This window comes from Lissotriton helveticus, chromosome 3_1, assembly GCF_964261635.1.
Source record: "Lissotriton helveticus chromosome 3_1, aLisHel1.1, whole genome shotgun sequence".
Lineage (NCBI taxonomy): Eukaryota > Metazoa > Chordata > Amphibia > Caudata > Salamandridae > Lissotriton > Lissotriton helveticus.
Window position 1 is genome coordinate 132,940,008 of NC_136061.1, and position 25,598 is coordinate 132,965,605.

Below are 25,598 nucleotides of genomic sequence, written 5' to 3' on the forward strand. Positions count from 1 at the left end.
GAGAGGGAGGCAGACAGACAGACAGAGAGGGAGGCAGACAGACAGACAGAGAGGGAGGCAGACAGACAGACAGAGAGGGAGGCAGACAGACAGACAGAGAGGGAGGCAGACAGACAGAGAGGGAGGCAGACAGACAGACAGAGAGGGAGGCAGACAGACAGACAGAGAGGGAGGCAGACAGACAGACAGAGAGGGAGGCAGACAGACAGACAGAGAGGGAGGCAGACAGACAGACAGAGAGGGAGGCAGACAGACAGAGAGGGAGGCAGACAGACAGACAGAGAGGGAGGCAGACAGACAGAGAGGGAGGCAGACAGACAGAGAGGGAGGCAGACAGACAGAGAGGGAGGCAGACAGACAGAGAGGGAGGCAGACAGACAGAGAGGGAGGCAGACAGACAGAGAGGGAGGCAGACAGACAGAGAGGGAGGCAGACAGACAGAGAGGGAGGCAGACAGACAGAGAGGGAGGCAGACAGACAGAGAGGGAGGCAGACAGACAGAGAGGGAGGCAGACAGACAGAGAGGGAGGCAGACAGACAGAGAGGGAGGCAGACAGACAGAGAGGGAGGCAGACAGACAGAGAGGGAGGCAGACAGACAGAGGGAGGCACAAAAACTGCTTCGACTTCATTAGACAGCAAAGTAGACTTTAGAATCCATTACCTGGCCTCTTTCTGACTCCACAAGAAAATCGAAATATAGATATCTCTGCTCCTTTGACACACTTAGGACCGCTAAAGCACTATTCTGGCTAGAAGATCTCAGTTCTAAAGCCAATCCACACTTATTTTCCAAGACATTCAAATGTAATCAGGCAGAATTGACAAATTTCCTAAAATTTAACATAACATGTAAAGTAACCTATGATCTGGACCCAAGGCTTTCCAAACTAATCATGAGTACAGTCTAAGCTTTACTTAGTTTCCAGAATGTATCTTTTTTTTTTTTGCAGTTTTATATAGCGCAAACTAGACCCGAACCGAATCGGGTATCAGAGCGCTTTACATATTTTTAACTTACGTTACATGAGGACACACTTTCATTTTAGGCACGGGGAGATTAAGTGATTTGCCCAGAATCACAGGAGGTTTTGGCGTCGTTACCGAGACTCGAACCCAGATCCCCAGTTCCGAGGTCGAGCGCCCTAGCCGTTAGGCCAACTCCTCTCCCCAATCTGCTACTCCGTCTGATCAAATAAATCCTGACACAACCGATCAAAGTCAAATGGAATTAGACTGGCTGACAAAACAAAAAAGGTCACTTCTGGAAGACAACTGGTCCTCCATAAGTACATCTTCCCTCATATTCCATATGACCCCTAATCTAGCTTAAACAAATGTATGCTTCTACAAAGAGCTTTACTGGACTGTTAGCCTACACCTCCTACCTCAACACTTGTTAGAATTGTAGCAATGAAAGTGGTGAGTTACCATGCATTTTGTTCAAATATGGAAAAAAGTAATGCTTACACCCTAGAAAGCTTTCACGCATCCCTTAGTTTTACTACAACAGCAGCAGGTGTATTAGCTCCAATCAGTTAAAATTAGACACTGCACACGTACATCAAATCGATCTTATGCTTACTCTAGGAGTCAAAATAATACTCTAACTGGTAAACGCACAATACACACATTTTTATACTCAACATTATGCAATCTCCCAACACATGCTGTATATTGGGCACATCTCCATTAACTTTATTAAATACATAATTGTGATTTGTCAATAAACAATTACTTTCCCCCTTCTTCAATACGTGCGCAAAAGGTCACATCTGAAAATGCAGAATGTTTTATTTGCTTTTAAAGCATTTGTAGTATCTGTGCCAGAGAAAAAGTACAGAAGAACGTCTGCATGTTGGCAAATTTTAATGCATATACTAAAAGACAATCTTTAAGTATTTTTTAAGTAGAAACCTGAACACAGTTAAATCAGCGTAATACAGCCTAGGCTGTTTCAAGGAACATATCCTTCAGAATAATAAAAAAATATATATAACAAATAGGATACCAACATTTCTTTTGTCAACGAGTTGGCATGTGTAAGGTCCTCAAATGTATTTGAAAGTAGCAGTGGAGACAAGTACACACAACACTTAGATATCTGGCATCACTAAGGTAAAAGGAACCATTTGAGACTGCGTTTCTGTTCTTCATTACTACATTTGGGACAGTCTATTAATGTGTTGACACAAAAATGAGGCATATATTGCTCCTTGTTGGGCAAAAATGTCTCAAAGCTTGGTAATCACAATCCTCCCTTTATTTCTGATGGTGTCACACACCACTGAAAGGAAGTCTCACTTAAGTTCACTGTATCAGAGACAACTGGAGCAGAGGTTCTTTTCAGAATAGTGGGGATGCACAGTATCTGTAAGAAAGTTTCTGAACCGAGACAGAGTTTTCGGTTCCTATATACCACCACATTGCCCATTGGAACACGCTCCATGAGTGATTACTTCTTGTTGCATTCAGTTTTCAGGGCACAGGCCTCTTTTCGCCCTCTTCGATCACTGTGGAAGAGATCTCAAGGTCCTGTAATTTGTCATTCAGACTTGTGTCAGAGTCTACTAGACTTTCCAGATATCTACTTCCAGCACAGGCTTTTCCAGTCATTGGATCAATGACATTTCCAACTTTGTATACAATCTCAGCCAACTCATGTTTGACGTGCTTCGATCTCCTCTCAGGTAAAGCTTTCAGAAGGACAACATCCCCAACAGTACACTGTTGCAGTGCATCGTGAGCGAAATATGTTTTGCGCTTGTTGTAAAACTGTTGAAAAGCAAAGAGAAATGTCAATAAACGTATATCTGCAAGTACAAATCTGCATTAAAAATTCATGCATATACAACACAGAAGCATGCACACACTCTCTGGGCCAGATCTCTTCTGCCACTGGTCTACATGAGTGCCATTTACACTCTGCTTCTATCCATGACAGCATATAGGATGAGGTAATGAATCAGTTCACTTCAACAACAGCCTCTCTTACCCTGGGAGCGCTTGGATTGGTCTGATCACACGAGCACATCTAACTGAGAATGTGCGCTCTTCAGTACATGCAAGTTAGGCTAATAATTTAGCTTTCTTTTTTCACCTCTCACTAGGTCGACTTTCATTTCTTTCCTAGTCCTCTTTATTAGAGCACACTAGAACTCCAAATGCAGCCCTAGGGTACCACTCGATTGCTGCCCATTTCATCTGCAGTGCACCACACAAGGCACCACTACTGCATCTAAAAACAGGCGACCATCATGGAATGGGATTATCTACAGTATATTGATTTTACTATTCCAAGATTGCCAACACATTGATTCTACAGGTGGTAGACATCTTGAAACTTTAAAACAGTGGCACACTATGTACAATACCATTGTATGAAGCCCACCAACTGCTTTGTTTATTGTAAGCGTGTGCCCACCATGTTTAGGCTACTTTCTTTTTTTTTTTAACTTTTATTCTTTTAATGTATCTTCAATACGTCCTTGAGTTTGAATGTGGTTCTTAAACCCATCAGTGACTAAAAAGGCACCTTCATTTATAAACCAGACGTATCACCATTGCCACTACTTGCTATATACAGTTGGTTTGAGACTGATATTCTTCTCATGATAAACATGTTGAATATATTTCGTTTACAAGGAATATGATCTGAAGTCTCTAATATGAGTATATTTTAAATCAAACAAGGGAACCCCACAAGGTAGATAAGGACTTTGGGTATCAGTATTTTACAGAAACAAAGGTCCTTAAAGAACACAATAAAGTTACGGCAAATATAGACTAGAATCAGTGCTATATTAAAGATGTCCAGCCGGACAAACAATTTAATTAATCAAAAAAATGCAAAGCAAATAAGAGCACAGTAATAGAGTGGGACACAGTCCTGCGTCCTACACAAACATAAAACAATTACATTTGGGCAAAAACATTTTCAGGCAAGACAGGAGTAGCTTGTGGCCAATATGAATAAATAGGGCCAGCTTGCAAAGAAACAGTTAATGCACTTGTTTAACACATTGGATTAATGTGCATACTGTTTAAACAAGTCAACAGCGTTTCGATTCTTTTTAAAATACTAGGATCATCATCATGACGGGTATTATACAAGCCTGAATTAATACACTGCCTGTGGAACAAAAGGAAAAATTGAGGAAGAAAGGCAGAAAACAAAAAGATATTACAGAACATGTAGAAGAGGAGCTAAAGGTGATCTCCTGGTGGAAATTACTGAGTATGCTAAATCGTGGTAGCTATTGTCAGAAAAGTGCAGAAGAGTTCATCTATTATGAGTAGCACATACCTGATCAATTACATTAAAACACAAATATCTAACATCGAATGCAGACGATCATTCAACTTACCTTAAGTAAATAGGGGTCTAACACAAGCCTGGTTACGCGAACCTTTGCGGTTTTCGGCATTTTTGTTCCGATCACTTTTCCTACGATCCACTTTGCATGGACAGCAGCAACCTTTGCCGCCATTGTTCAGCAAAGGAAGAGGAGCTGCAATTGTAGAAAAGAAAAGCCATTCAAAATTCACTTGAGAAAGCGACAACTGGTTTATGCCATTAACTCTTAACATATTGATTACATTGCAATACGACTTGCAAACACAACCAAAACACGTTTAGCACGGCGTAAAATCCAACGTGCTGCGGGTGTTCTATTGCCCGTATGGAGCTGCGTCGGCCAGAGATATGAGCAGCACTATCGAGGTAGTGCTCGCGACGGCCGTTGGCCAACGGCAGCAGCTAATGGGTTAAATATCAAAATGATTTGTTTTAAAGGAGAATAATCAACAAGGTAGTTGCAGTAAAGGCCTGCCCTCAAGTTGAAAACTATAAGGTGGCTTCAAACTTGCTAGTAAACAATTTTTTTTCACTTATCTACAATTCCTATCCTTACAACAGTGCTACCCAACACAAGTCTGAAAGCACATGAACTCCCCAGATCGATAGATAAAGTTTCTTTTAGGGCACTGATCATTATCAGCTCTCTGTGTTATGCACTGGACAACTACACAGAGGGATTTTTGTGGTCTGATGAGCTAGAGTATTTTAATCTGCTAAGAAGGGTCAACTCCCAACACTTTATTTTGAGGAAATGTTTGTTGTTTTGCATCTTTCCACCACCATCAGCAAGCAGGAGGGGGTGCGCCAATATCCTCAATAGCCTCTTAGTGCTTCTATTCTTGAACGCATAGGGAACCTTGGCATATTAGCGCCCACCCATCCTTCCAATACACATCTCCTTTCTAAACCTAAGTCTGCTCTGCCTACCACTGTCCTTTTTGAGCTTCCACTTTATTCCTCTCTTTGTTCCTCTACCGCTGCCTCTATCTCCTCAACACCCGCTCGGCGGTGAAGCACTAACTGGAACTATTCAACTTCCTTGACGTCAGTCCCGATCTTCTGTTTCTCACTGAGACATGGTTCGCTCTAGACTCTCTGCCTGATCTTTTAGCAGCACTCCCTGATTCCTATTATGCTCTTCGAGACGATCGCTCTGACGGGAGGACCTCCAGTTTCAACTCGTCTCCCATCCTCCCATCATGGCAGTTGACTTTCTAGTTGTTCGCTCTCTCAATCTTGCAACCTCTTTCACTTGCGCACTCTTCTATCGTCCACCCCAAGTCACGCCTCACTTCATTCCAGCCCTTCAGGAGCTGCTGGCCACCTTGGTAGTTAACCACTCCTCTGTTTTGCTTTTGGGCGATTTCAACTATTGGCCTGGTGACTCCAGGGAGGACCAGACTTCTAAAGATTTTTCGGAAACTCTCCTATCTCCTAACTTCACTTCTCACATCTGCTCTCCCACCCATATCCACGGTCACATCCTTGACCAGGTTTGGTCAGCCAATCTACCTATTTTGTTTCCTACTGTTCTCCCTTGCCCTTGGTCCGATCATTCCCTGGTCTCCTTTTCCCTTGATCTTGGGCCCACCAAGAAGCCCCCTCTGCCCAAGAATGTCTGGGCCCGCAATTGGAATCATATTGACTTGGGGGCATTTTGCTCCTCCCTGGCAGCCTCGTCTCCAATCATGGATGATTCTCCACCTGACCTCCAGTTGGCCACCATCAATAGCTGCCTTTCTACCTCCTGCAACTCTGTCGCCCCCCTCAAACTTGTTAGGAAATGCCGCTCCCATGATGCCAACAGGTGGTTCACCAACGAGCTAAAAACCCTTAAACTCGCACTCAGACAAGCAGAGCGGCGCTGGAGGCGCAGTTACTGCCCCACTCTCAAGGCCCAATATTCGGCCCTCCTCCATGATTATAAAAAAAAGCCATCTTGTTAGCCAAAACTGACTATTTTTCCCTTAAGATCCTCCTTGCGGCAAACAAGCCCAAGGAGATCTTCTCCATTGTACACAATCTAGCCGCATCTGACAGAGTCAATCCTAATCCTGCTCCCTCCCAATTCCTCTGCAATTCCCTCAATGATTATTTCATTGAGAAGATCGCTACCATCAAGCGCAATATCCCTCTGCCTTCCTCCTCCTCCTCCTCTCCTCCCCCCCTGCCTCCATCGTTTTTGATTGTTTCCCTCTGATCTCTAGAGCAGCTTTCCTTCTGCTGCTCAAGAAGGTTAAGTCAGGCTCTCCTTCCGATTGCGCCCCGGCTCACATTCAGAGGGTAGCATTCTCTAACTGCCCTGATCCCCCCCTTAGCCTTCCTTAATTCCTCCATCACCCAGGGAATGGTCCCTGTCTACCTTATGGCAGCCACAGTTATCCCCATCTTAAAAAAATCAGGGGCCGATCCCTCTTTATCGGCCAACTTCAGGCCCATCTCCTTGCTCCCTTTCCTGGGTAAGATCCTTGAGAGCCACATACCCACCTGCCTCCATCGAGGACAACCACCTTCTGGCCTCCCATCAAGCCGGCTTCCGTCCAGCCCACTCGACGGAATCTGTGGTTCTCTCTGTCCTAGATGAGCTCAGAAGAAGTGCTGATGCTAACACCCCCCCAGGCCTTGGTCCTCCTTGACCTGTCCGCTGCTTTCGACACGGTCGACCATACCATCTTACTCGACCGTGTCGAGGCAGCGGGGATTCAGGGGACCGCCCTTGCCTGGCTTGCCTCCTTCCTGCAGGGCCAATCGCAGGCGGTCAAGCTTGATGGCTTTACCGCCCCCACCTGTTCAGTCTCCTGTGGGGTGCCCCAAGGGTCTTCCCTCTCTCCCCTCCTATTTAATATCTACAGCTACCCCCTCATAGTCACCCTGCAAAATCTGGAGGTCGCTGCCTTTAATTATGCAGACGACCTCCAGTTAGTCTTTGATCTTTCCCCTTCCTCTGACTCTATTCTTATATTTCAGACTACTCTTGTTTTCATTTATGACCGGATGAGCCATAACCATTTAAAACTCAACCCGGACAAGACGGAGCTGGTCCTAACCTGCGGCTTGTCCAATCCCTGGAACTCCGCTTTTTGGCCATCTGCCCTTGGCCCTTCGCCAGTGCCTTCCACCTCTGTTAAAGCCCTGGGCATAAAAATTAGTTCAGACCTTTCCATGCGCCCCCAGATCAGCTCTGTCGTTTCTACTTGTTTTCTGTCCCTCACAGTCATTCGAAAGATCTCCCGTTTCTTTTCCTATGATACTCTCAAACTAATCATTCTGGCTATGATTATCTCTCGCCTGGACTACGGCAATGGTCTGTTTGTGGGCATTCCGGCATACAAACTCCGGCGCCTTCAATCCATACAGAACCAGGCCGCACGTCTCATTTATCGGCTCCCTCAGTTTCACCGCATCACTCCCCTTCTCAAGTCCCTTCACTGGCTACCCATCTCGCAGAGATCTCTATTTAAGATGGGCTGCCTGCCTTTCATGGCCCTGGCTGGCTCAGCCCCAGTCTTCATTAACTCCATGGTCTCCCCCTATGTTCCTAGCCGTACTCTTCGTTTTCCCTCCTTGCTCCTCGCTTCTAGAACTCTCTCCCTCCGGTTATCAGGTCCATAACAATCTATCTGGATTTCCGTAAAGCCCTCAACACTTATCTTTTCAATCTAGCCTACTCAGTGTAATTAAATCTCTCCTCGGTGCCCCCCTCGACTCACAGCGCCATGAAACCGCTCGGCGACCGTGCGCTATACAAATGCTTTCAACTTCATCCTCAAATGTGAGCTACGTACCATATTCTCCAGTAGTTCTACCTAGACCTCTAGATATTATAATGGAGACAGTGCCACTGTCCAATGCAATCCTGGTGTTCTGATTGCTCTTTTTCACGGTCTTCCTCTTCTCTCCGGCAGTAACTTGCTGATCAAGATGACTCACATCATGGTCCTTTCCAGAAATTGAGGGCTTTAGTTTCCCCAGCATCCAGTCTTGTCCCAAGTACAAACTAAACATAAAAACATGTTGTCCTTGGCCCCAAACAATATGTCCTAGGAGTCAGGCTATAGGAATTTCACACCCCTAGAGGAGGATAAACAAGTGAGAGGGGGGCAGAGCGTATGTGACTGGTGGGTTGGTGTACAGGCTTTGTATGTGCGCGCAATACGTTTGAATTGGCTGCGCTTGTGAATGGAGGAGCCAGTGAACCTTCTTGAGGTGCGATGTATTCACGGCATGGGAGGTAGAGTAGGAGTCTTGCAGCGATGTTCTAGAGTATGTGTAGGAGTTGTTTGAAGATTCTGGGGTACAGTGTTGCCGTAATCAAGCCTACTGGTGATGAGGGCTGGTGCAATAGTCCATCTGGTGTTCTCAGGCAACCATTTGAATATCTTTCGTAGCATGCGTAGGATGTAGAAGCAGGAGGTGCATACTGTGTTGACTTAAGCCCTCATCTTGAACTGGTCACCTAGGATGATCCCTAGATTTCTTGCATGGTCTGTGGATGTTGGACCTAGGTCAAACAGCCATCATGCGGAGTTCCATGGAGAGGTCTTGTTACCAAAGACCAGTACTTCATTCTTGTCTGAGTTGAGCTACAGGGAGTTTGCATTCAGTCTGCTACTATGGTTATGCAGTTGGTGAAGTTGGTTCTGGTGGTGGTTGTCTTGTTCGTCAAGGAAGGGATGAGTTGGGTGTCATTGGTGTAGGAGATGACGGTGAGGTCTTGTGATCAGATGATGTTGGCGAGTAGTGTCCTGTATATTTTAAAACTATCAATGTGGGCCTCCGCATATCAACCTCCTGGTCTCTGTAGTGAAGGATGACAGCCTGACCCTGTGGGTCCTTCCCATGAGGAAAAAACAGATTTATTTGAGAGCAGACCCCTGTTGGCCAACCTCGTTGTAGTCTTCTGAGGAGGGTGTTATGGGAGACTGTGTCAAAGGCCGCGGAAAGGTCGAGCAGGATGAGGGTCCTCCTCGATCCAGGATGATTTGAATGTTGTTAGTGGCCGCGATGAGTGCTGTTTTGTTACAGTCGTTTTTTCTGAATCCTGATTGAGTGTTGTCTAGAAGATGATGAAGTAAGATGTGAGTTACGAGCTGTTCATGATGGCCTTCTCAATCTCTTTGGCTTGATAGGACAGCAAGGAGATGCGTTGGAAGTTGCTCAGTTGATTTGGGTGAGTTGTGGGCTTTTTGAGGAGGGCGTGGATTTCTGAAATTTTCCATTCATCCGGATCAGGATGGTGCCGATTTGTGATGTTCCCAGGTTGTAGATATAGTGGGGGCATGGGTCCATTGGGACACCAGGTGGATCATCCGCATTACTGGCGTTGTGTCATTTCTGGTGCGGTTTGTCCATTTTGTCAGGTGGCCGTTTTTGGTTGGTGGTGGGTAGGTTAGCAATGAGTTCTCTGGGGTTGGGTTGGTGTGTGAAATAGCTATAGTTTGTGATTTTGCTATGGAAGAAGTTGGATAGGATGTGGTAGCGCTGATGGGCGGCAGCAATGATGTTGATACTGGCTGAGGGCGGGGTGAAATCCTTATGGATCGAGAAAAACTCCTATCAGCTGTTGGAGCTTCCTTAGATGCGGTCCACTAGTATTTTTTCTTGGTGTCTCTTATTTGCAGGTGATAGCGTCTCAGTGCAGCCTTATAGGTAGGTCTGTGAGTGGAGTCTCAGCTGGCTCTCCATTTACTTTTAAGTATATAACAATACAAACCTCCACCACCAGACACCATCTAATAATGCCAGCACAGCAATGCACATAAATGTAAGTTTATAAAACAATATATACGCACATATGTGCCACCACTATAACTGCCTGGATCTCTCCCACTGTTATTTGCCGTGAAGATCTCTCTCAGTCACTTGAAGGCGAGGCCAAGGAATCAAGTTAATACCCTGGTACACCCAGACATCTTAAATGTGCAATTTGACGATGAAATTTAAGATAAGGGATGCATGACAGTGGACACATCAAACTATATTGTGTGAATCCTCACATCTCTGCTGCTCACTCTATAACTGACCACCCATAAGCATGCCACCTCTTTAAAAAAAAAAAAAAAAAAATCAACAGTTTCAATGGTATTTAACCTATAGCTTCCTATTGGGGTTATAGCCCTTCAGATTTTATGACCCTGGTACTTTGGCCTGCTGCCGGTGCTTGTGTTTTATCTATTATCTGATGAATAGGGCAATCCGAAGGAGTGGAGACCTCCTGCTCTGCTGAGGCTACACAGGTATGTGCTACATTCCTGGAAAGTGACTTGGCATATTTCAATTAGTAAGACTGCAGACCAGCAATAAGGATTGCTTAACAATGCATTAATGTGAGGTTAACTGCACATATAGCAACACAAAAAGATATGGATAGAATGATGAACATTGTCAAACATTCACCCCCACTCACAGATCTGGGTTAAATCCATAGGGTTTTTTTGGTCCTCATGTCACTCCTGTTTGGACCCAGGCATAAGAAAATCAGTGATTTGACCCTGCTCCCTATAGGTACAGTCCAGTCGCAACCGCCCAGGACCACAAAAAATCGGAGAATAAGCATAATCCATAAAACACAAGCACATACACTAGATCGCGACCCTCTGCTCCCTGGTTTTCTACCCCCCTCCGTGAGGAGAAAAGCAGATGCAAGGCTCTCGAACGTAAGTGGAGACTAAACTATGACCCTGAAGCTAAACTTTTATACAGATCTACCCTGAAAAAATTTCTCAAACAAAAAAAACTCGCTATGAAAGATCACTTTGCCTCTCAAATCACCAAGGCCAGAAACTCATCTAAAACCCTATTTAGCATTGTCAAAGACTTTATTAATCCTCCGGCCAGGGCTCCTCAGAACACCTCGAGTCAGGCTCTATGCGAGGGACTTTCAGACTACTTCCTCGAAAAGATAAATAAACTTTGTGTCTCCTTCCCCACAGGGCTAGCCCCCACGCCTTCCCCCACTAGTCCCCCAGAGTCCCCGTCGTTTCTCTCTTTTAATAAACTTAATCAGGATGATGCTATCAGGTTACTCATCCATTGCAAACCCGGCGCCCCCTCCGATCCGGTCCCTGCGAAACTCATGGGAGAACTGGCACCTTCGCTAGCCTGCTCCTTCCTTTCCATCTGGAATGCCTTCCTCCATCATGGCTTCTTCCCGACCATCTGGAAGGAGGCCTTGGTGATTCCCATCCTAAAAAAAGCGGATGCAGATCCCACTGTTTTTGCTAACTATCGCCCCATCTCACCTCTCCCTAAACCCGCAAAAGTCTTGGAAAAAGCCGTGCAGTTGCAACTCACGGAATATCTGGAAAACCACTCTCTACTGCACGAATCACAATCCGGATTCAGAGCTGGATTCAGCACTGAGACGGCATTGTTGGAAGTCTCCGAAACAATTCGGGAATGCGTGGACAGGGGCGAGGAGGCCATGCTGGTCCTCCTCGACCTGTCCGCAGCTTTCGATACGGTCTCCCACCCTATCCTCCTTGACCGACTTAAACAGATAGGCATTGGTGGCACCGCTTTCAGCTGGATCGAGTCCTTCCTCTCGACAAGAAGTCAGAGGGTATTGTTGCGACCCTTCAAGTCAGAGAAAAGACCCCTGTCTTGCGGGGTGCCACAGGGTTCTGCCCTTAGCCCCCTGTTCTTCAACGTCTACCTTGCCCCACTGGCCGACATTGTGGAGTCCTACGGAGTCAGGGTGGTCTCTTATGCTGACGACACTCAGCTGGTGTTTTCCTTCAGGGACCACTCGGACTCCGCATTCGCCAACTTCCGCCAGTGCCTCAACAACATCAGTGTCTGGATGACCGCTAATCACCTCAGACTGAATGCAGATAAAACGGAGGTACTGTTTTTCAATCAAAAAGCCTCCATCCCCCCTACTTGGTGGTGGCCCACGGCACTTGATCCCGCCCCATCTCCCGTTCACTCGGCCCGGAATCTGGGTTTCCAGTTTGATGACTCCCTATCATGCAAAACTCAGATTAATAAAGTGACTTCTGCTTGCTTCCTGAAGTTACGCATGATCAGAAAAATTCTTCCTTATCTCCCCCTGGATTCCCGCCGTACAGTTACCCAAGCCCTCATCACGTCCCACTTGGACTATGCTAACAGCCTCTATGCTGGTGCCCCCCAGTATCTGGTAGGCCGGCTGCAGATTGTCCAGAATGCTGCAGCCAGACTGATTGGTAACATCCCCTACCGCCAATCTGTTTCTGCGTATCGTAAGGAACTCCACTGGCCAGCCGCATCCAGTTCAAGGTCCTTACCCTCACCTATCGAGCCGTCAACGACCGCGGGCCCAACTACCTGAAAAAACGTGTCTCGATATCCCGCTCCACCAGATCCCTGAGATCCAATGACCTCCGCCTCCTGATCTCTCCCCGTTTTAGATTATCTAGAATGGGTGGCAGAGGGTTCAGTGTCATTGCCGCTAAATTGTGGAACTCCCTACCAATCGAGTTGAGATTCTGTCCCTCCGAATCCATCTTCCGAGCCAAACTCAAAACTTGGCTCTTTTCCGCACTTTGAGTCACCCTACTGCTTCTCCTTGCTCTTTGCTCCCTTTCCCCTTTAGAGGCTCAGGTTTTTAGCGCCGGGACACCCCTTCGGGGGTAGCTGTGCGCTCTATAAACTACATAAAAAATAAATAAATAAATAAATAAATAAATAAATACAGCAGGTCAAAGAAACAGGGTCATAACAACTAAGAGAAAATACATGTGACTGCAATAGCAAGCCACAGAGTAGATGCCACTGAAACTGTTGATTTTTAAAGAGGTTGCATGCTAATGGTTGGTCAGTTATACAGTTAGCAGAAGAGATATGAGGATTCACATAACTATAAAAATCATAATTGCGCCAGGACGCTCCTTCGCTGGAGCAGCTGTGCGCACAACAAACATCCATAACATAACATACTTTGCATGGGGCTACATAGTTTTCCAAACCGCATGTGCTGGGCGAGTGATGTGTACTGTCTATGTCAAAATGGAATTGCAAAGGATGAACATGTGAACTGCCAGGTTTGCTGCTACAAGAAACAACAGTGGTCCTATGCACCATAGATTCATCCGAAAAGATAAATACAGACACAATCAATTCTGTGTTAATATGACTTGTCCAGCCGGACAGAGGTCTCAATGTTTTTACTCAACAAGGAATAAGCAAGGAATTTCATTCGACAATTTCACGTGGTGGGGCACAAGCCTTTACCCTACATAAGCACATACAGCTTAGTACATTCGAAGAGGCAGTGAACAGAAAAAGGGCTTTTTAGGCAAAAGCTTCAAGGTTCTAAAATAACAGTTAGAATAAGGAATTCAAAATGCACCTTTACATCAACATAATACATGATATAAACAATGTATAAGGCACATAAAAGGTTGACGGCGTTTCGATCCCACATTTAAATCATGGGGATCATCATCAGGACATTGATTAATGCCTAATTCAATCAAGCCTCTATTGCCTAGAAGAGAGAAAAAAATATATATAGGGAGATATATAAAACAGGGATGAATTGTTGAAATCGACTGGCATGGTGGTGATAGGTGAAAAAGTGGTGTGGAATAGTAAAAACTGGCAAGTCATTCCTTAAAAAGTGGAGCTTGAAGCGGACGTGCAATAAAATAATGAACAATAAGAACAATGGCCCAATCCTTTTCAGGCAACGCAGTGAGAATCTGGAACTCCTTTCCGCCTCAGCTCCGGATCACCGCCTCCTCCCAGGCCTTCAAAAGGGACCTCAAAGTTCTCCTCCTACAGAGACACCTCCAAAAGTAATTCACGTCCTCTTGCTATTTGTGAGGAAGACTTCCCACTACTGATAATTTCTACTTTCCATGACCATGGAAGTGCCTTCCCAGTGTATTCCTGTGGTTGGAGTGTCTGCCTTTTTGCAGTATTTTCCATGTACTGGTGTTCGGTGCCCTTTTGTAACATGCACACACCACTCTGCCCTTGTAACACACGGTTGCTACCTCTCACATGTTTTTACCTTTGATACTTGCACAAGTGCCACCTTGCCTACGTAACGCTTGTTCTTGTGCCTGAGTGTCTAGCACTTATTGCAGTACTATACCTCAAATTATACTGTTTTCTCTTATAACTGCACACTTGTCCCGTTTCCTCTTGTGCACTTTTGACTACCTCATGTATATTTGGTTGCTCACAATTTTTACTACCTCAAGTATTTTGTTTGCTCACAATTGTCACTATTACCTTTACTACCTCATGTATCTTTGGTTGGTCACAATTTTTACTACCTCATGTATTTTGTTTGCTCACAATTGTCACTATTACCTTATGTAAGTAACGTATGTTTTTGCAATCTGTTCTTTTGTAATGTTTCTCATTATGTTTCATTTCTGTTCCTAATGTGAAGCGCTCTGACGCCTTCGGGTAAAGTCCGCGCTATATAAAAATGCATAAATAAATAAATAAATAAAATAAGGGTCTTGTCCCCAAGACTCGACAGAGGTGGTGAGTAGCGGAGACCAACGAACATGAGGTTATGGCGGCGGCTTAAGTGACTAGATGAAGCGAATAAGTCAACGAATGAGCAAGTGAAGCGGCAATTTCCAAGGATAAAGGTAAAAGGATAATTGTTGCTTGTAGACTCAGTGACTAGTTACAGTTCCCCGTGAGCGGGAAGCTGCAGTGGTGGTGATCAATTCAGGATAAACAGGACTAGTGGGGTAGTGTAGACAGGCTACGTGAAAATTGGGAAGCTCAACGACGCAGAATAATTGTGAAGGTCATGCCGGCAAGGGGTGTAAGACATACGAACATTATTGCATGTGTTACGAGTGAATGATAAAATAGGGGTGATAAAGCGGCGCAGTGAAGGTTACGGTGGAGGAGGGCTTACCAAGGCGGATCCAGGGCTAAAGGAAGGGACAAATTCGTGCAGGTGGCTCCCTAAGAGGAATAACGGGAAGAGTAATAAGGTTGGGCGGAGCGAACAGAGCGAGCTGTGCGCACTAGGGACATCGATAACACGGGGCTTACCGGCTTCAGGAACCACGGGGACGCGTCGACAATCAGATCGCGTTGGGTGCAGGGTGTACCTGGGAGGGATCGGGGATGGAGGTTACAGGATATTACAAGAAGGGGCTGGCCAAGGCATGAAATCGTATGGGGTCAGCAGGGCTTACCGGGTCAGTCGGTTTCCAGTCCCTCTCGGCAAAGCGATAGCAAGCCGGGATCAGCGTTGCTTACTTAGGGGTTCCTGATTGGTCGGGGAAAGGGGCATGGAAATAGAGGATGGGGAAAATGACGGCCCGATTGGGAATCGTGCATGATCGGTCGGGGATGGAAATGGAAGAAGGGAAAGGCGGCGGCCATGTTGGAACTGGTTAAACTTTGAGCGTGTTACAAGTTCCTAGACCGATCGGACTAGGGAACAGGGAATATTACCACAGGGAATCCCCGGCCACGTGGGACAGGGCAGGTGGGTGTGATATGTGATAAGGAAAGTGAATAGACAGTGGGGAACATAGTAAACATAAAAACTGAAAATTATTAAAAACAATCATAACAATTCTGAAACAATCCGTACATTATTGTTTAGAAAGGGAGCTAGTACTGAAAAGAAAGACATCCATTAGACCAGATTGGTCCAGTCTTCCTGAAGATTCAGTCCAGAGTTAAGACTGTCCGTTTTTAGGATCCATTTCAATTCTTCTCTGTTAAGTAGTTTAGAGAGATCCCCGCCTCTAGGGGGGAGGGTCACTTGGTTAATTACAGTCCAACGAACTTCGTTCTCATTATGTCCTTTGTCAATGAAATGTACAGCACACAGACAGAATACCATTGTTTCTTTAGGGAGTGTGAGTTGCAAGAGCTCAGGTTATCGTGCGTAATACGTAATAAACGCATGACATCACCTTTTGCATAATGTGTAACTTACATTATATCTAACAGATATGTGCAGGTCTATGGGCAATTAACGCTGGCATATGGTGACCCCTGACATGCAGACCCTCTTAACAGACAAGACGAAGTACCGATCATATAGGAGTCAGAATGGTAAGACTTTGTATTTGGCGTTTACCGTCGCTGTAATTTGCTCCCCGTGGTTTGTCCGAGGTTGTGTTTAGGCAACGGGTGTAACAATATTAATCCTCTTGTCTAATTTCGGTTAGTGGTTTTGTGTAGCTTCTTGTGTGTTAGCAATGGATGCATAACCACAGTTAAGCGTCTTCACATAAAACGCGCACACCGGAAAGGTAGATGCCCTAGCTTCGATTGTGCACTTTAGAGAACGCAGAGCAACGTTAAACATTATCAATTCAAATCTATACACTTCTGAGTTTGACCAGCGGCGCCCTTGCGCTCCTAGTAAAATTGCCTCACTAAAATGTAACATTATGCAAAAACTGCACTTCAACGTTCCCCAGAAATTAGCCACAATTAAACATTTGCTAACATTCGTGCCAAGAATTTTCAATTCTATTAAGGACAGGAGGCGAGGATTATGCTTTCTCAATTTCTTTACTGGAAACACAGCAGCCAATCAGTACACAGTAAAGAAATAACAAACTACATTACCCATAAACCCAGGGTAACCATAGAGTATGTGAATGTATAAATAAGGTCATAGAGGTGAACACTTCCTCTTTCTTTGTCCATAGTCAATAGTAAAGGATCCAACGTAAACTTAAACAATCCATCAAAGGAGTCCCCCGGAGAGGTCATTATCTGGCTGAAGTGGGGAAGGAACCTCCCAGAGCCACAGGAACAGCAACAGACCAATCAGGAGAAGAAAGTCACGGCACACTTCATTTAAGGTCGGAGCCTGAAGAAAAGAGACAGAAGCCGTGAAAACTGTTCCCCAAAAGAGTTGAACACAGTAATCAGGACGGGGAGGGAACATTTCATAAACAGTAACCAAAATGGTACAGCATAAATGCAGTAAACATAATATAAAGACAATAATGAAATAAGGGTGGGATAATCCTCGCCTCCTGTCCTTAATAGAATTGAAAATTCTTGGCACGAATGTTAGCAAATTTTTAATTCTATGGCAGGACGGAGGCTCCGATTATGCTTGTTTAAAGCTTCGCCACCACAACAGATGCAACATCTACAATTGGTTTAAAATAAAAGGTTTTGAAAACAGACTCAGATGACCAATCCGCAGCTCTCATGATATCCTGAAGACTAGTACCCATGGAAAAAGCCTTGGAAGCCATAGCTCCTCTCGCAGAATGGGCCCCAAAGATGGAGACATCAATGCCCGCTTCCTGCATGAGCCAACGTAACCAACGTGCCAACGTAGCTGGAGAAACAGGCTTGAAAGGCTTCTGTAAAGCGATGAGCAATTGACCTTGTGAATCAGAACGAAAAGGTGCGGTGCTTACCTCATAATCCTTTAGGCATTGGACTACACACAACTGAGGGTTGTGGGGAAAGCAAGGATAAGTAACCGCAGCAGTATTACATTTTGTTCGTTTTGAAATGACAAAAGAGACACCCTCAGGAGAGTAGGTGCGACCCGCGAGATCCAAAGCTCGCACATCAGACACTCTTTTACAAGAGACCAAACACAGGAGCATAGTAAGCTTAGCTGAGAGTTGTTTGCGGGATAAAAGGTTATTGGAAGGCCAATCAGAGAGAAAACGTAAAACAATAGAAACATCCCAAAGGGCAACATATTTGGGGCAAGGAGGTTTTACCATCCGGATTCCCCGCAACAATTTCGATATTAAGGGATGTTCTCCCGCTGGTTTACCATCTACAGGAAAATGACCTGCAGAAATTGCAGAACGAAAGTTATTAACCGTTCTGTAAACTAGCCCAGAGGATGCCATGGAAGCCAAAAAGGTAATGATCAAAGAGACATCCGCTGAAACGGGATCCACCGACCGCTGTGAGCACCAATCACACCAACGCTTCCAACTTGATTTATAGCTCTTATGTGTGTTGGGGGCCCAAGCCTCATTGATGAATCTGGTAGGGTCTCCCGATAAGCCCTGGATTTTCCAGCGTTCCCCGAAATTCTCCACGCTACTAGCAGGAGTTGGCCCGACATTACTAGAGGGTGTGGTTCCCGAAGAGGGTCCAGCAACAGGTTCCAAACCTGTGGAAGGAGGAGCGGTGATGAGCAACTCATCTCCAGAAGAACTGGAAACCACGCTTGAACCCTCCAAAGAGGGGTTATCAGAATGAGTTCCGACGAGAAAAGATGGGCCCGGGCTAGAACTCGGGAGATCATGAGGAATGGTGGAAATGCATAGCAAAGCAGAGGAGGCCAGACCTGGAGAAATGCATCCGTGGCTAGAGCCTCCGGATCTGGCCTCCAACTGTAGAACTGGGGAACCTGGGTGTTGAGGCGAGAGGCAAAGAGGTCCAGGTGACAAGTCCCCCAAATTCGGGACAACCTGCGAAATACTCGAGGATGAAGCCTCCAATCGCTGAAATCTCGCAGATGGCGAGAGTTCCAGTCCGCAATCAGATTGCGGGAGCCCGGCAGGTATTCGGCAATAATCGTGATCTTGCGGTCCAAGCAAAGGTGCCAGAAATCCTTCGCAATTTCTGAGAGTAGCCTGGATCTGGTACCCCCCAGTTTGTTCACATAACGAACCGCCGAGACATTGTCCATTCTGAGAAGAATGCAACAATTCGTTCGGAGAGGAGAGAGACATCGAATCGCGAAGGAACCCGCCAGAAGCTCCAGGCAATTGATGTGGAGAGACAATTCCTCCTGAGACCAACGACCCCCTGTTGATGCTGAACCGCAACGGGCTCCCCAACCCCAGAGGCTGGCATCTGACTCTATCACAACATCGAGAGTTCTCCTGAAGAGCGCACAACCGTTCCAGGATTCCATGTGGTCCAGCCACCACCTCATCTCTGTCCGGGCTTCCTCTGAAAGAGGGACATGATCCGAGTACCGAAGACCCTTCTGAAGATGACGGATTTTTAGGCGCTGAAGCGCACGATAGTGTAATGGACCTGGAAATATCGCTTGGATGGAGGAGGAAAGAAGACCCACAATCCGAGCCACTGAGCGCAAAGAGACAGTCTCTTGAGCGAGAAGTAACCTCAAGTCCCTCTTGATGGATCTGATCTTCTGAACTGACATGAGAGTAAATCGATTCGAAAGCCCAGAAAATCCATAGTTTGAGATGGAGAAAAGTTTGACTTTAAGGGATTCACTAGAAAACCCAAAGATTGAAGAAGATCCATGGACCATTGCAAATGTGATTGAAGAAGAACAGGACACTGAGCCAAGAGGAGAATGTCGTCTAGGTAGACGATTAACCGAACTCCGCGGGATCTCAAAGATTCCATCACAGGACGAAGGAGCTTCGTGAAGCACCACGGAGCGGAAGAAAGGCCGAAAGGAAGGACTTTGTACTCGTACCAACTGTCCAACCATTGGAACTGAAGGTAGCGACGATGAGGAGCGTAAACTGGAACCGAGAGATAAGCATCCTTCAGATCCAGTCGAACCATCCAATCTTTCTCTCGAAGAAGGTCTCTGAGAAGATGGATGCCCTCCATCTTGAAATGACGATAGACAACGCCACCGTTGAAGTCTTTTAAGTTGAGAACTAAACAAGACCCTCCCCCTTTTTTCTCCACGAGAAAAACGTTGCTGACGAATCCCTGGGGATGAGGAAACGTCGGAACGATGGCCCCTTTGGCCAACAGGGAAGAGATTTCTGTGGAGATAACCTCCTGATCTGGTCGGGAAAAAACAAGAGGGCGTGGCCGGAAATGCTGGTGAGGGCGAGAGTAAAATTCTATCTTGTACCCTTGCACCGTCTCCAGCACCCAGGCATCGTTTGAGATCAAACGCCAATTGTGCAGAAAAACCTGAATCCTTCCCCCCAAAATCACATTGGAAGCGAGAATCAAGCTCACCTGAGGCGGAAGAATCGGGACGTCCTCCTTGGCTACCGTTGTAACCGCCCTTGCCATACTGCCCTCTGCCTTTCCTTGAAGGGTAGAATGAAGATTTGGTTGAGGAGTTGCCTTGTCCTCCTCTGTGGGACTTATTCCCCCGTTGAGCGGGTTGATCTGACCCACGGCCGGACGAACGTCCCCTTCGTCCGGCCCTGCCGAAAACCGGACGGAAAGCCCGTCTCAGGTTTGCCTGAGCTTTATCAAGCCCACTGAAGGTCGAAATAAACCTGGTGAGTTCTTTGAGAAAAGGTGCACCGAAGAGCAACCCTTGAGCTTGTGGGCCAGATTCTGAAGTCGCCAAATCAGTGAGACGTGGATCAAGCTTCATCAAAATGGAGCGACGTCGCTCTGCCGACAAGGCACAATTTGCATTACCCATAAAACAGACTGCCCGCTGGGACCAGCCAATTAATTCCTCAGGGTCAATCAAAGCGCCAGACTCCTTTGCCCTGAAACCCAAGTCCAAAATCTTTGCGAGTGGGCCCAGCAAATCCAGAAGTTTATCTTGGCACGAACGCCAAGACCTATCCAAACCCTTAGTAGGATCTTTAGAGTATTTACGCATATATGTGACCATGGTAGGGTCTACATCAGGCGTGGAAGCTAGCTTGTCTGAAAGGTCAGGGCGAGGGTATTCCGAGCGTAAACGGGCTCGCACATCCTTTTCAAAAGGGGAACGGATGTGGGTTTGGAGATATTCAGCCACCTCGAGAGATGGCAACCAAGCGGAGGAATTGGGATGAATGATGTCCACAGGATTGAAAGTCAAAACCTTAGGTGAAGATGGCGCATCAACATAATGCTCCTTTCGGGATTTCTTGGATGGTGGAGGCTTAGCAGACTCAGAGGACGTAGATGAAGAAGAAGACGACCCATCATCTGTGTGGGACGGAGGGTCCGAACGGGCAGGCGCAGCACGCTTTTTTGAAGAAGGAGCAGAGAGGGTCCTGGCCAATTTGGCAAATTTTGATTTGTGTGGGTTCTTTGGCGATTTTTTGCTACGCTTAGAGGCAGGAGGCACCCAACCCTGTTGGGCTGCATAATCAGATAGATGCTTTTTGAATGGCGCAATCGCCTGAAATAAAGCTTGGCCCATGAAATCATCAAGGGACGCAGAAGGCTCATCCTCCTCATAATAATCTTCACCTTCCTCATCATAATAATCCGCCATGATGATATGAATCACCAAATAATGCCCTCAGGAAGGAAAGAATAAGTTTTCAAGAACTTATAAAAAGGCAAAGCCAACTTGGGGGAGTGGTACCCCTAGTGCAAGTCGTGTAAAGACAGGAAAACCTGACAAACAGAATTCAATAAATTGTGGAGAGAGGACTCGCACTGAAAACCAGTTAATTCTGCCACTCTAGGCAGAGCCTATGCAACAATTTATACAACCCCCAAAATTAATTGTAAGAGCGCGTCAGGGGAGCTCAAGCGGCAGCAATAGGGCAGGCGTCAAAAACGAGCACCAGAATTATCCTCCGTCAGAAGCCGACTGAGGTAAACACACGCCTTCGACGGGCGTGTAAACAAAGGCTTCGCGCATGCGCAGAAGCCGCTTGCCGAATAGGAAGAGACGCGCGCAAGGAAACGCGTCTCTTCCAGCTCCTACTCCCGCTCCACTTTGCAAACAAACAACGCAAAACGCGTTGAAGAGACACCGGAGGTGGAACCCACGCTCCCAAAATTAGAAAAAGCAACACGGCAAAACGAGGTCAACGACCTCAAAGCAATGCGGCAGAACGAGGTCAGCGACCTCCAACCAAGACTACAAGCGGCGTGAGAGAACGCACACAGCGGGAAAACGCAATACAAGTAAGCGTTGCAAAGTTATAAATAGCACAATGCAAAACAGTAATGTAAAAGGAATAAAGGCACTTAACTGGCTGCGAAGCAGCAAAGAAAGAGGAAGTGTTCACCTCTATGACCTTATTTATACATTCACATACTCTATGGTTACCCTGGGTTTATGGGTAATGTAGTTTGTTATTTCTTTACTGTGTACTGATTGGCTGCTGTGTTTCCAGTAAAGAAATTGAGAAAGCATAATCGGAGCCTCCGTCCTGCCATAGAATTCATATGTACGGCGGAAAGTGTGCACGCGGGCATGACACCTTCTGAGCAAAGAGCAAAAGGCGCTTCTTGGGTTGGTGCTTTTGGTATGGCAGCCCCAGTATCCACCAGGTCACCTGCCTGCAGCATGGTCTCAGAGATGATCGTTCCCTTCCTAGTGTCAATACTGCTCGTCTGATCGTGCCACATCCCATTGCGTTTTGTTTATTTATATCCTTTAACTCTCTGTCTTGCAATTTAGCAGGCATAAAGACTCGCTTCGGCAACACTGGTTAAGGTGTAATAAAATAACAAGAGTTCTGCTACTTACACTGACCTTCTGTGAAGCCAGGTTAATGTCTCGTACCCGTCATTGAACTTTTAAATATGACGCAGACTGTAAGTAAGTACTTCCGGTTCGCTCGACAGCCATTTATATAGCTGAGTATATACCAATAGGATGTCTTGAAAGTGGGAGGGGCTGGTAAACTGTAAACTGACTTGTGATTGGAGCATTGGTTGTAACACAGCCAATCGTAGCGCTCTACGCATAACACCGAAAAATTATTTGGCTGTGATATTTGCTCGTGCTTCTGCAGTGTGTAAATAGTACACATTTTTGTCCATTTATGTTCTTACGATCGGCCTGTGAACTCGACCTTGAGGTGTCAGCCAGTCTCGGTCGGGAAGGATTTCCTGTTCTTTGGCTGTCTTCGGAAAATAGACTCTGCCCTGGACGAACAGGCAATATAAACAATGGTTCTGTCGGGTAAAAAAAAATTCTTCAAGTTTTAGTATATTAATTCATACACTTCTTAAACTGCAGTATTAACTTGCTTTCAATATACCAAACACAAAAATGCAAATCCAGAACAACCAATAGGGTATAAGTAGATTATTTTATGAATTCAGTATCATTCATAGTTACCCTGTATTCAATACATACATTTGAAAGTTCTACAAAAACGGCGCATTAGAATAAGGTGATAGTGATATATAAGTGCAGTGATTTATCGTGCAGTGGTGAGATAGAAACAGTGACTTATGTACAAGTGAAGGAACGGTTGGGGTTAAAATGTTGGCCAAAACAGTATTCAATTGGAGATATTCCTTTATGCCACTACAGTTGGCAATTGCTATGGAATACTCTGTGTTGGTCCAAGGGCATCCATAAGTAACAGAAATGTCAATCCATATTAGTAAACAAATGGAACAGTACAACTCAAGTGTATTACATCAGTGCTCTTCCAAGACTGGCGAGAGCATACTCATTGTTCTAACACTCATATCTTCAAGTCATGCGTATTCAGACCTCATATAGGCTAGTGCATTTTATATACATCAGTTGCATAGAACACCATATTGATATATGTATGGTGGGGCAAGTACATGTGTACACCTCAGGTATAGTATTCAAAATACACATTGTGCTCATTATCACATTCCCATCATATTTGTGTGATATGGCACTTATAAGCGTACTGTGACACGTGTATGCCTTTAGAGTTCACCCATTTGTCTGGCTGTCTCCTCTCTCTCATTAAGGCCCTCCTGTACAGTATTAAGGCAATGTATCCATTTGCACTCTTTAAACTTAAGGGACCTTGTCAGTGATCCACCCCTACTACTGGGGATTATTTTCTCAATAACCCACATAGGTCTTTGTACATGGGCATGTGATTGTGTAGTGTTGTAGTTTGTAGGTTCTTGAGTCAACCATGAAACTTGCTCCCTCTTGGCAATAGTCACAGGCCTGAAGGCGTTTTTGGAACCTCCGCAAACAAGAGACATCAGAAGCTGCCTAGGCCTTCCACCACTAACAGGGCATGATAGATGTGGTAGCTGTAAGGCCTGTGACTATTGGCAAGAGGGAGAAAGTTTCATGGTTGACTCAAGAACCTACAAACTACAACACTTCACCAACTGTAATAGCACACACGTAATCTACGCAATCATATGCCTATGTACAAAGACCTATGTTGGACAGACAACCCAAAAGGTGAAAACAAGGATCCTGCAGCACATGAGTCGCATAAGGTGTAAAACTGTAGGTACACCCCTAGTAGAACACTACATTGCACACAACCACAAGCCTGAGGACATCAGATGGAGGGTTATTGAGAAAATAATCCCCCAACTGAAGGAGGGGACGGAGAGATCAAACCCGCGCCAGAAGGAGCTGCACGCCCTGAACCCCAAAGACAGCGTAACAGACCTTATTTCCAACGCAGGCGGCAGCAGTCGACAAACCTGGCGCAGGCTCCTAAGACCCCCGGCTGAACCAGGAGCTCCGCGAGCGAGGCCTCAGCTCCAACACCCAGGAGTCTGACGACGACCTGCTGGACGACAGCCCGGTGCGGGCGGAGCGGCCGGAGCCCGACGACAGCATCGTGGTGAAGAACTACCGGACGGAGCAGCAGATCTTGAGCCAGCTCCCGCAGCATCATTCCATTGGTCGGAAGTTACGTCTGATGCTAACAGCGGACAAAACAAACGAAATAAAGATGCACCTTTCACCAGCCTCGGGGCTTTGAAGGGCCCCTCTTAAGTCAATATCTGAAAAGCCTAGGGTGCAGGAGTCTGGCCTTCTGGACATCATTGCTCCTGTGGAACGGAAAAGACAAGAGGCCATTTTTGAAATCATCACCTCTGAGTATTCCTACCTACACAGCCGTGACATATTGGTGCGCTTCTTCCATAAATCTGAGGAACTCAAAGAGACCATGAACACCACCGACCATCATCACCTCTTCTCTAACATCAGGGACATCTTGGAGATCAGCAAGAGAAACCCAGAAAATCCCAGAGCGATGTCGGGTATCCCCACTTTGACGAATCTGATTCGCGTAAGCTATGCAGGATCGGTGACTTTTATTTTTCTTTACTTTTTTACTTTCACTTTATTTATTTTACTGGCCCTGTATGTATTTAAATGCTATGGACTCCTCAACATAGTTGTTTAATTTAAAATGGCCGCTTGCTGGTGTGTTCCCACTACGCTATGACAACTGAAAGAGGACCATAGTCCCTACAATCACTAAACAGAGTAATAGGACTCACCAATGCTGGACACTAACAAAGGACTATATATCAGGCCATCTTGGAATGTCCTCATTACATTGCTTTAGACTGACTCTCACATAGGTACCCCAAAGACTAGACTTTTTGACCACCTCCTGATCCTCACTGTATTCTGGCGGAGTCCGAAACGCATACCTGACCGACTCCCGGTGGAGCTGCTCCGACAGCTATAAGGGAGACTGGCTCTGGCA

General features: G+C 45.9%; 1 protein-coding gene across 4 annotated transcripts; it reads right to left on the reverse strand.

Moving 5' to 3' along the window:
* Positions 1-1,674: 1,674 nt before the first annotated feature.
* On the reverse strand, positions 1,675-22,711 carry MRPS17 (mitochondrial ribosomal protein S17). 4 transcript variants are annotated; one of them, XM_078679398.1, is made up of 3 exons: positions 22,658-22,711; positions 4,367-4,510; positions 1,675-2,774 (listed from the first exon to the last, which is right to left on the reverse strand). In XM_078679398.1, the coding sequence occupies exons 2-3, from the start codon at positions 4,487-4,489 to the stop codon at positions 2,478-2,480; spliced, it is 420 nt and encodes a 139-aa protein (XP_078535524.1). In that variant the 5' UTR covers positions 4,490-4,510; positions 22,658-22,711; the 3' UTR covers positions 1,675-2,477. The 4 variants fall into 4 exon arrangements, with proteins under 4 accessions (XP_078535524.1, XP_078535522.1, XP_078535523.1 ...); XM_078679396.1 differs by lacking the exon at positions 22,658-22,711 and adding an exon at positions 15,516-15,637; XM_078679397.1 differs by lacking the exon at positions 22,658-22,711 and adding an exon at positions 15,370-15,506.
* Positions 22,712-25,598: the final 2,887 nt, after the last annotated feature.